Source organism: the organism of the source record quoted next, unplaced genomic scaffold, assembly GCF_019419815.1.
Source record: "Pyrus x bretschneideri cultivar Hongxiangsu unplaced genomic scaffold, Pyrus_bretschneideri_v1 Contig48, whole genome shotgun sequence".
In the NCBI taxonomy this organism is placed as follows: domain Eukaryota; kingdom Viridiplantae; phylum Streptophyta; class Magnoliopsida; order Rosales; family Rosaceae; genus Pyrus; species Pyrus x bretschneideri.
In genome coordinates this window covers 604219-616260 of record NW_025999785.1, presented here as the reverse complement: position 1 = coordinate 616260, position 12042 = coordinate 604219, and the positions used below count along the sequence as shown (strand labels likewise).

At 34.4% G+C, this 12042-nt stretch overlaps 1 protein-coding gene across 1 annotated transcript; it reads left to right on the top strand.

Annotated features, from left to right (window-relative positions):
- Window positions 1–2473: 2473 nt before the first annotated feature.
- LOC103968095 lies at window positions 2474–9632 on the top strand. Its single transcript, XM_048568298.1, has 11 exons — window positions 2474–3321; window positions 3406–3580; window positions 4542–4719; window positions 4821–4904; window positions 5188–5295; window positions 5622–5891; window positions 5984–6062; window positions 8495–8625; window positions 8764–8817; window positions 8894–9163; window positions 9277–9632. Exons 1-11 carry the CDS (start codon window positions 3018–3020, stop codon window positions 9373–9375), a joined length of 1752 nt encoding a protein of 583 aa, XP_048424255.1. The 5' UTR covers window positions 2474–3017; the 3' UTR covers window positions 9376–9632.
- Window positions 9633–12042: the final 2410 nt, after the last annotated feature.

Sequence of the window (12042 nt, the reverse complement as noted above, 5' to 3'; positions counted from 1 at the left end):
AACCGATCAAAGAGTTAATACATAGGCCAAAACAGAAGAACGGAACACGCACTTTTTGCTAAAAGCCTCAATTTATCCTTACAGAGCTTGTTTGAATATGTTATTAAAATAATTAAAAGTATTTTTGATGAAAATAATACTTGGTAAAAATGTTAGTAAATTCTGAAAAATCACTTAAAATGCTTATTGGAAAAAACACATAACCAATGCTTCTTGTAGAAAACATTTAAAGTGATTTTGGAATCCAAAAATATTTTATCTAAAATCATTTTCAATCATTTTAAAAACACATCCAAACAAGCTCATATTAAGGGGGAAAACTTGGGTAAATTGTCGAACAAAAGATCGATTTGTATAAAATAGTTCATTGTTACATGACGTTTTAATCTCACAATATAAGTCAAATATATTATGTGGGATGCCTATCACAAGATCATGTCATTTGTGAGGTACTAATTCTTGTAAAAGTATGAAGATTTTTCTATGCTTCTTTCTATAGGATTGTGGTCCAAAAGAAAAATGGGAGAGAGACTTACAGGCACTTTTTGTAATACTACCATGACATTCTTCTTTCTATAGGATTGTGGTCCAATAGTAAAATAGGAAAGAGACTTACAGACACTTTTTGTAATACTACCTTGACATTCTAATCAATAACACGATGTAATGTATGAAAAACACTCTGACAATTATGTTTTTAGTTGGAGATGCCACAATGGCAAAATACTTAATATAGTCCTTCTCCTAAATTAGGATTCTTTGGTGAAAATATGGGTCTCACTTTTCCACAAAATTTTAATGTATAGTATTCATAATTAAATGTATCGTTATATTATTAAGAGATAAAAGAGCAGTAGTCTATACATGGACAAGATCACGACGTTTTTGTTAATGTATCGTTGTATTAAAAGATTAAAAAAAAATCATGTATGCATATCACATTATAGATCTAATAAGTTGTGCACCATTTTCTCTCTATCTATCACGTGAGGATAAAGTTGGAAATAAAACGATACACACCTTGTTGCAGGTAAGTTTCTCTTGAAAGAGAATCGAAACTATAGCTGCAAATAGCAACCCAATTATAAAACTTTGGGCTACCCCCACTAAGTGAAATGGTTGGGCCACCATTGTTGTGAATTGTTTTGGGCTTCTTTGTTTTAAAAAAAAGTCTTATTTTCATTTGTTGCATTGGGCTTGGATTGTTGCTTTTATTGATTGTCAAAACCTGTGTGATGTAATTGGTCCATTTGATAAACGTTTCGCTGCAGGTTTTCAGCTACAGTACATGGAAGAATTGAGAGATGATGAATGGTACGGTAGAGAGGGAAAGAAATAGAGTAGAAGTGAATACAAAATCTTAGAAGTGAAAACAACTCAAAATAGTTTTTTAGTTTGTTATTCATTTGTCAAGAATTTCCTGATATACAATAATGAGTGAATACAAAATCTTGAAAGTGAAAACAACTTAAAATAGTTTTTGTTTTTGGTTCGTTACTCATTTGTCACGAATTTCGGATATAAAGGAACGAGTAAATACAAAATCTTGGAAGTGAAAACAACTCAAAATAGTTTTCTTTTTTGGTTCGTTACTCATTTGTCAAGAATTTTCTCATTCAAATGATTAAAGATGTATACTATGTGCACAATCCTCCCTTCCCACGATTAGGGTAAAATTTATGTTCTTTCAAATTTAAAATTACAAAAATGTGAATTGGGGACCATAATGTGAAGGTAAAAGAGTTTCATATTGGTGAAATGAGAAACTTTGCAAGGGTTTATAAAAGGTTGAGTTACTCTCTATATTAGTTTTATGGTGGAAGTTCAACTTTCTTTATGGTTTCAGAGCTAGGTTGGCTCACATGTGAAGCCCAACCCCACACATGCTCCACGTCACTCACTTCGTGTTGTTCATGTATTTGGTTTGAAAATTTGTTACACGTACTCCACGTCATCCAATTCATATTGTTCATGTGTTTGGCTTGAAAAACGTGGTGCGTAAGAATGTATACAGAGAAACCTCCGGCAAGGCTTGTCGCAGAACAGTATACATAGAACCCTCCACCAAGTTGTCACCAGAAAAATAAAAAAGAAAACCCCCTCAGGAAGTTTTACTGTATCACAAAAAGTTGAAGATGAACACGTCTATAAAACCTCACAAGGCAATGCACAGAGTAAGGCTACCCCAATTTGTTATCTTAATCATTTTTTGATCTCTCAAGTTTTCAACTTTCTAGCTAAACTTAGTGCAATCTATAACTTTATAAAAACCCTCCAGCAACTCAGCAAGGTTTGTCATTGCCACAGAACAGTATATAGAGAACCGTCCAGGAAGTTGTTACCAGAAAAGATAAAAGAAAACCCACCCTACTAAGTTTTACTTAAATCACAAAAAGTTGAAGAAGAAGAAAAGGTGCGAACTTTCGGATTCCATGTCTATAAAACCTCACAAGGCAATGCACAGAGTAAGGCTACCCCAATTTGTTATCTTAATCATTTTTTGATCTCTCAAGTTTTCAACTTTCTAGCTGCCTCTCTGGGTAGTTATTTCTGGGAAAGCTTAGCTCCTTCTTCTTCTTCTTCTCTGTATAAAACCCTCCCCATTAATTATTTGATCGTCTTTATATAATTACTTTGGATGTTTATTTGCTCTGTTCTGTATTCATATCAATTCGAAGCTATGTATTTTGGTCCAAGAAAGTGATCAAAGTAACCCAGTTCATCAATTTCTCTGGAAAGAACCCTACCATGATCAGATTCCCACTACATTAGGCGTACCATTTTTGTAATTTTTGTAAATTTTCCGAATTCGAATGAAAGCATTCAACTTTCTTCATTTTCCTCAGCAACCAAGCAAACCAACAAGAATTAACATTTCAACAGGCTGGATTTTCTTAGAAAGAACACTTGTTGCTACATAAACATGAGTACTCTGTTTTAAAGCCTCTTTTCTTTTTGATTTTCGGTTGCCCTCACTTTGATCCTTTGTTTTTATAGGTATAAGTGCTAGTTCTGCAATGGCTTACGTTCCACCACACAGGCGGCACTTGAAGGAATCGGAGAGGCCATTGCTGACTCCAGAGCTGCTTGCTCCTCAATACAAGAAAAACTTAAATATCAAGCCATATAATAAGTCTAATGTGGAATGTAATGGAGAAATAGTTTATGCAGACCATTCTACATTTAGATGGTGCGCCATCGCTTTGGATGACGAGAACCAGTTTCCATCTTCTGTTAATCTTGAGCCCATTACCTTGGAGTCAGCTGAGCTGAATTATGGAAAAAATCATGTAGCTCTGATCAATACTAGTCTAATTAATGGTTAGAACCTCAATATTTCTTTTAGTGCGGTTTTCTTATAACTTGTTACTTGGGTTATGGATTTGTTAGGCTGATACTTTACAGAAGGAGGTGAGGTGAAATGGAATTTGCCAAGGAGCCCTTGGGAATCTATAACAGAAAATGTGCTGGAAGACTTACTTTCGACATTTAAACACGTAAGGAATGAAATGAAGTCTACAAAGCTCAAAGAAGTATATCCAACCTTGGTTGCCAGAGTAGGGAAAGTACTCTTTCGCAGGTTAGATTCCCTCCTTATCTAATCCATTGGTTTGCTTTTGAGCCTCATGTGCCATTCATTAACTTGATTGTGTCATGCGATTATTCATTAATTTGATCTTTTAGCTGCCTCAGAATACTGGCTAAAGTAGAACAAAAGAATAGTCTATACTCTGATAAAAGGTCATATTTTGGCCTTTTAGCTTAGAAGATATGGTGCCATGTTCAACGGTGAAGTAGGATTATGAAATTCCGCCCTTGTTTTTCAATACTTGATACAGTCATATTTCGGTATTGAAGCTTAATCACTGTCAGTCATCTCATATTTCACCTTAGTTTTGCAACAATGCTTAATCACTGGCAGTCATCTCATATTTCACCTTTGTTTTGCAACAATGGAAAGGAATGTTTAAATACTCAGTTGTACATGAGCAGATGAAGGACAATTTTTTGTTAAAATCTTTATGTCAGGAGCCCTTCAGTTAACATGGAATCTATCAGAAAAAAAATTGTCTACAGAAACCTGGAACAATTGGGGAAATCAATTTACACAAACATCCCTGTTTCATATAAGGAAAAGATTGTAAAGGACGTTGTCCCGAAAGTTGGAGTTGATTTCGAAGAGGAGAAAGATATATACCAAGTAAAGCTATTCAGCCTTTTGTGCCATTCATTTAGTTGATTGTTCCAAGCGATTATCCTTTTTACCTTTATGTTGTTCTTTTATCCGCCTCAGAATACTGGTTGAAGTAGAACAAAACAATAGTCTATACTATGATAAAAGGTTACGTTTAGCATTTTAGTTTAGAAGGTAGGATGCCAAGTTGAACAGTGAAGCAGGATTGTAAAGCTCTGCCCTTGTTTTTTGATGCTTGATACAATATTATTTTGGTATCGATGCTTAATTACTGTCAATAATCATATTTCATATAATTTGTACACGAACAGATGTATACCAATTTTTGTTGAAATCATTGAATCAGGAGCCCTTCAGTTAACATGGAATCCATCAGAAAAAAATTGTGTACTGAAATCTCGAAACAATGGAACCGATTATTTTACATAAACACTCCTGTTTCATATAAGGAAAAGATTGTGAACGAAGTTGTCCCCAAAATTGGGGTTGATTCCGAAGAGGAGGAAGATACATACGAAGTACAGGTATTTCTTTTAGACACGTCAACTTACTGAGTTCTGAGTTCATGTTTTCCAGAATTCTGACTGTAGCTATTGAATTGCTCATTTATTTTCTTCTTGTATAGTTGTCTGATTCTACGAATCCAGATTCACCTCTCTTCTGCAGATGTCGGGTAATGAAAGAACATGGAAAGCTTCAACTCTGTGAGGCAAGTTTTCCAATTCATGCCAACTAAATTTGATGAAACCGTATATGTTGCATCAATATCACGATTGAGTTGCCACGATATTGATTGGATAATTTAGATATAATATATTATGCTGCAAAATATGAGTGTTGTATAACAAAACCCTCCAATTTTTGAAATAATTCGTGAGGAGCCTTTCCAGCTCATTAATATTGTCCGGACTCTTCCCTCTCTTAATTTTCCCTGTTGCTTGCCGTAGGGTTTGCATCCTGAGACTTACATCAAAATGTCAACTTTGTTTCAGATCAAATTAAATCGAGCGCGTAACATGGTAGTGGACATTTCATGCACTACTAAGAATCTGGACCTGAGGCTAATCCTATACACGACAAGACTCGCAACTAATCTGACTGTAAGCTGCTTCACCCAGTCCTTTAGAAATTTACACTTTTAATCCTTATTTCAGCAAAGATATTAATTATGACCTATATTTATCTTCAAGCCACAATCAAAACAAAGAATAGGACTTTTTTCTAGAAATGTAACGGGGCGATGGGTTAACCATACTGGATCCCTGGCTGAACTTATGCTTCTTGGAATGAAGTTTCGTGATGTTCGGTTGGAGATACCCTTGTATGGTATAGCAAGCAGTTTAGCTACTTGTATGGATTTGCCAGTGTGGTTACGGTTTCTACGGTTACAATCTAAAAAAAAACGATTTCATTGTTGCTATTTCAGGATGATGAGATGCAAAGCATTACGGATCTGATTAATTCTGCGATTCTAGATCCAGATGTGAAGGGTGGATTGAGATGGTCTCCGGGGAAGGAGTCTTCTGGAGATAAATACAAAGTTGTTAGGGTTTGGCACATAATAGCAAATACGTATAGAAATTCATCAGTGAGACTGGAAGTAAAACGCACTGATCGATTTGATTTCAGAACCTTAACTGGGGAAGCTTATTGGGGGACAAGTCTGGTGCTGGAAAACGTCATGTCAAAGTTACAGGTAAACGCTGCCTTTTCTCTGGGACAAATTTTTGTAGTTCATGTGCTGAAATTAAAGATTGGGATGAAATCTCCTTTTCTTTTAATTTTCAGGAAGAGAATGTCGAAGCCAGCTCAATTTACGAGATACTCAAGGAAGATATGCAGTTGATATGGGATAACTTCTTAAGCTGTGAACGTTTTCTGACATGAAATTGCATTGTAAATCAGTGAGCACTGTCTATCTATGCGACTGTAGATCTGTCTACATCCCGAGTTTTATGTTCAACTTTCGGCATCGTTTGATGAATAATGAGTAGCTGTTTTAATGTTTCTAGCAATTCTGTTTGTATCTGGCATTGTTGATGGTTAATGAAGTTTTTTAGATTTTACATTTCGATGACTTGATTGGTTTTCTTCTAAGACAATTCTAGCCGTACATCTCTGGTTCGAAACTTCCCTCTCCTTGCATTATTGTAGTAGTTTCGAGCTGTCACCCCTCTCCCTAATAATAGTAAAAAAAATTATTTAAAAAAAAAGTATGGTTTTCTTGTTAAGACAGTTCATTAATTTGCCATGCATGTCTAACTGGACTTATATATGCAAGTATTGAAGAATGTTGAAGCCCACATCGGAAAACTGACGGATTCAAATACAACTTATACTGAATGGATGTACTAATAAATGCATCGAAGTCTTTTGTGTAAAATATCACAGCTCAGGGTAAAACTTTGACCGAAAGCATATATCTGTGATATTCATAGGTGGTACTTGAAGGCATGCTATATTATCTTCAAAGGTTAATTTGGTTTCTTTCTCTGTAACTCTGATGACCCCTTCAATGAACCTGGAATCTATAAGGGAAGGTTTCGATACCGAAAGGATAAAGAGGTGATGGCTATTATTACTTTGGTCAAAAGTTATTGGAAGTTTATATTTGGAGAAACTCAAAAGGCAATGCGAAGAGTAAAAGCCATATATATTAAAGTCTTTAAAGACTCATGTCCAAGCGTGCATTTTATATAAGTTTTGGTCTATGCTTTCAAGTTTTCAACTTTCTACCTGCGTCTGCGTACTGATTACTGTGAAAGTCCCCCTCTCCTCCTCCTCCTCCTCCTTCTCCTCCTCCTCCTTTTTGTACAAATTGAATGTCTTAATATTTATGATCACAATCCCTCATTCTCCCACTAGAGACAACACTTATTTAACACAATACTTATTGACATGAAATCAACTTTGTTAATACTAAGTTCTTCATGGATATTAGCTTTTGACTGAAATTTGTAATTGTGTGAATGTTTTAAGTTATATTAAGTATGATTTCATGTCAATACTAAACTCATACTTGTTAAACAAGTACGATGTAATCGTGGGATTAATTGCCTTGCTCCTCTCCTGTATGCATGTTCGTGTCACTCATATTTTTCGAGAGGGTAACGCAATTGCTAATTGTTTGGCTAATTTCGGTTTGAATCATTAAGGGATTATATGGGGACTCTTGTCCTCCTTGTGCAACTTCTACTTACATTCATAACCTTTCTTCAAGGCCTAATTTTAGGTTTTCATAGTTTGGTCCTTGATGGTTGCAGAACTATTAGTTTTTGTTGGGGTGGTTCGTGCTGGTAGTACTTATTATAGGTGGTCTACAGTTTCAGATTTTGCACATGCCGCCCATGCTTGTGACCTTGAGTTTCGTCTTGTTGTTTGTTTTCGTTAATGTTTCTTTGTTTTTCTCTTAGCAGGTTTTGGCTTTGTCCCCCGCCTGTATTGTTTTATTTTTGCTTTTCTTTATTTAATAAATTCGTAGATAGGGGACAAGAGGGTCATTTTATTAGGGAGTTAGCCCTTTCTAATCACTTTGAGCGGGAAGGAAGTAGCCTAATTGTAGTTGACAGCTAATCCTAGGGTCTTGCTTCTTTCTTTCCGCATTGTGTGGGTTTAGAGAATAAGGTTTCTACTATTGTAGTCCGACGACCAAGCCTTATGCATAGCTCGACTCGCCTAATCCTTTCGTTAAAAAAAAAGTTTATTTATAACTTAATGGTTCCCTTAAGTTCTTCATGGATATTAGCTTTTGACTGAAACTTGTAATCGTGGATTTTGTTAATACTAAACTCATGGCCATTTAAGTATGATTTCTCATGTGCTTGTGGGAATGGTGTGCTTTGCTCAATGAGGATTTTGTCGTTACACCGTGGGATGATGGTCATGAAATTATGATATTAGAATGTTAAGTTTTAGTAATGTGTTACGAAGAAACTTGAGGTTTTATTTTAAAATTAATTAACAGTATTGGAAGAAACTTTATTTTTTATTTTTATAAATGTAGAAGTCACTGTTATCACGTCATCACTTAACAATTAACTTAATAAATTTTCTATTAGATGTATGAAATTGAAACTAAAACCCAAGTTTTTGTATGACATTGTGACGTTTTAAAGATGATGTATGAAATTACAATTACACCCAAACTTAGTGCAATCTATAACTTTATAAAAACCCTCCAGCAACTCAGCAAGGTTTGTCATTGTCACAGAACAGTATATAGAGAACCGTCCAGGAAGTTGTTACCAGAAAAGACAAAAGAAAACCCACCCTACTAAGTTTTACTTAAATCACAAAAAGTTGAAGAAGAAGAAAAGCTACCTCACAAGGCAATGCACAGAATAAAGCTACCTCAATTTGTTACCTTAATCATTTTTTGGTCTCTCAAGTTTTCTAAGTTTCTGTCTGCCTCTCTGGGTAGTGATTTCTGGGTAAGCTTAGCTCCTTTTTCTTCTTCTTCTTCTTCTTCTCTCTCTTCTTATAAAATCCTCCCCATTAATTATTTGATCTTCTTTTTAAAATTACTTTGAATGTTTTATTTGCTCACGAACATATCATGCCTTAATAAGAATTTGGACCTCAGACTCATGCTATGCATGAAGAAGATCGTAACAGCTTTCGCTGTAAGTTTCTGTACCTGGAACACTATTGAGAATTTTTATTTTATTCTTCGTTGATTAAAATTGTTGGTGTGACCAGGATGATGAGATGCAACGCATTAGGGATGTAATTAGTTCGGCGATTCTGGATTCAAATGTGAAGGGAGGGTTGAGATGGCCACTAGGGAAGGCGTTTTCTGGAGGCCGGTATAATGTCGTTGAAATTTGGCATACATTTACCACTATTTATGAAAATCCATCTCTGAAACTAAAGTTAAGGCATGCGAATCGCTTCGATTTTACCACCTTAGCTGGTGAAACTGGTTGGGAGGTTAGGCTGTTTCTGAAAATGCTCGTTTCAAAGTTACAGGTAAGTCTTGTATTTATCTCTCACAACCAAGCATCTATCATGTAATGTACCTAGAAAAGATCTGTCATGTGTTCATCATATCATACGTCGATCTTATTCTTTTGATCTTTCAGGAGGAGAATGTTGAAGTCGGCTTGATTTCTGATATGCTGCAGGGGAATGTGAAGTTCATATGGGACAACTTCTTATGCTGTGAACCTTTTCTAACATGAAATGGAACTGCACGTTGTAAACTTCTCTATTGGAACAATGATTTACTACTTGGTTTGTTGTAAACCCCGGTATTTTTTGGCACTCGGTTCCTTCATCTTAAGTCATGTTCAGTTTGCTTTTTAGATTCGGAACTCTTAGTCGAGCTGATGGCGAGATCTTTTCTGCTGTTGGAGTGATTGCTTGCGGGAGTGATTTGCTTTGCTCAATTATGATTTTGTCATTACACTGTGGGATGATGGTTATGAATTTGTGATTTCAGAATGTTTAGTTTTAACCACCTCAAAAGTAAGGCTCTCAATGGACTTTCCACCACCTCATGCTTTTGACACAATTCTTGTGCCAACATTATAAAACATTGTGAAAAAAATGTGAGGTGATATAGTGTTCATGGAGAGTCTCACTTTGAGAAAGTCTCCTTAGTATTTCTCTTACAAAGAAAGTTGAGATTTTACTATAAAATCAATTGATAGTAGGGGAAAAACCTGATTCATTATAAGCTTATGCAAAGTTTGTTAACCTTATGATGGGAGACAATCTTTGATGAGAAAGATGTAACTACTAGATAACTAGATTTATAGTCATATGTGAACTAAATAATAATCCAAATGTTTAATTTAAGCATTTAATTAAACCATTATCCCTTACATGAGGTCTCTAGTTGATTTTTTTTAACCTTGATGGTACAAAGAATACTTATTAATAAGAAAATTAAAGTTACACTTAGATAGAAGGGCAAAAACCTTATCCCTCGCAACACAAAAAACAAGAAAGGAATAAAAACTTGATCCCTCCTAAATCTTGTAGAAAATGAATACAAGAAAATAGGGGTGCAAATGACCAAAACCCCTCAAACAAAACTTAAAAGTCATTGCAACCAAGCGACAATCTATAAATTATACCCGAAAAAGATTACCGCGAGTTGAATTATTCTCTCTAATAGTTTCTTGTATTAAAAAAAAATAAAAAACTTTAGATGTGGTCCTTAGTCTCTAACATTCTTTGATTAAAACCTTAATGTTATTCAAAGTTTGATCAAAGTCCCTTGACTTTGTACACCTCATTATATTACTATTAATATTTATATTTTTATAGTTTTGACATTAATTGTTTGATATTTTATGAGATTTATTAATCCTATAAATTTAAAATTCCCTTATTAAAATACTATTAGAAGCAGCTACAATAAAAAAATTCAAACATTTTGATTGAATAAATAGATAAAAACTATGTAACAATAAGAAATAATAAATGGCAAAAGATATTTACTATTCAAATGATTAAAGATATTTACTATGTGTGTACAATCCTCCCTTCGCAGAGTAACGCTAGGGTAAAATGTGAACTGGGGACCGTATATGGACCTACAAACCTCAACAAAAGTTAAACATAGTAATGGGAAAAAAACAATATCACTGTCAATAACTTCTTTTTTATTTTTTTACTTTATAAAAACCATCCAGCAAGGTTTGTCACAGAACAGTGTACAGAGAAATCTCTGATGAGTCTATTTTATAATATATATTTTATCCTAATTTTAGATTGCTTTGTTATTTATTTTGATGAAATTTTAATACTTTGATTTATATTTTTAAAGTAGAACATGCGACTTCCTCTTGAGCAAAAAATGATGAATTTTGGAGTAATTCCAATTGAAGGATGTTCGTGAGTCTCTCAGTTTATTCGTGCCAAAGTTTCAGATTTTCCTAACAAGTGGTTAATTTACGACGATGAAATAAAGGAGCAGTGCGCGAAGCTGTCAAAGTGACATTTTGATCTTATTTGGGTTTTTTGGCGTCCAAGATGGTGTCTTTTGCTATTGGACTCTTCTAAAGAAATGTTCAGAACATCTTAAGCTTTAAAATAAGTTATATTGGCCTGCTTTGGAGGTGTTCATGATTGTTTTGGAGACATGTTCATAACGTCTCAAGCTTTAAAATAAGCTATCTTGGGCATGTTTTGAAGGTGTTTTAGGCCTAAAACGTGGCTGTTTTGTGGCTGGGCTGATTTCCCATTATTGATTAGAATTATGTTTCCTAGTTTCTTTTAACTTATTATGTTTCTTAGTTTTTATAAGATCTTTTATGGGAAGGATTTTATTTGGTAGTAATGTAAATAAGGCTTATTACACCATTAGGGTTGGTGGCATTACTTTGGAGAATTTGGCTTAGAGGGCTTTTGGTTATTCAAGTTTATTTATAAGGTGTTTTCTATCCATGTGTTAATAATATTTTTCTTTATGATGTGCGTAATTAGTCTCTTTTGTTAGGATAAGGCCACGAGCCTTAGCAAGAATATGTAGTTTATTTTCAATTTATTTATGATTTATACATGCAAATTTTGTATTATTGTGTTTGAAATTATCTAATTGTTTTGATGCTTAATCACCATTAGGATATTTAGAAAATGAATTTGATGCAATTTGGATCGAAGGGCTGTCCCTGAAATTGACGAAAGTTTCTTATGGTTAATAATTGTAATTTCACTTAGGATGAATATTGCGTTTTAAGGGTTCATGGTTTTTCAAGGGATTTTCATAAAGCTTAAAAGAGGCTTGAATGTTTAGATTTGATTTGAATATCACGAACGAGTTGCATGTTTGAAATGCATTCTATATTAGGGGTCCAAATAGAGCATACTTTAGAAAAACCTAACCTTCAAAATATTCT

Bases quoted from the DNA above. Each gene is read 5' to 3' on its own strand.
- LOC103968095 (XM_048568298.1), top strand. From the start codon at position 3,018: ATGGCTTACGTTCCACCACACAGGCGGCACTTGAAGGAATCGGAGAGG. The intron at 3,322-3,405 runs GTTAGAACCTCA...GATACTTTACAG, and splicing joins CAATACTAGTCTAATTAATG to AAGGAGGTGAGGTGAAATGG. The intron at 4,905-5,187 runs GCAAGTTTTCCA...ACTTTGTTTCAG, and splicing joins GAAAGCTTCAACTCTGTGAG to ATCAAATTAAATCGAGCGCG.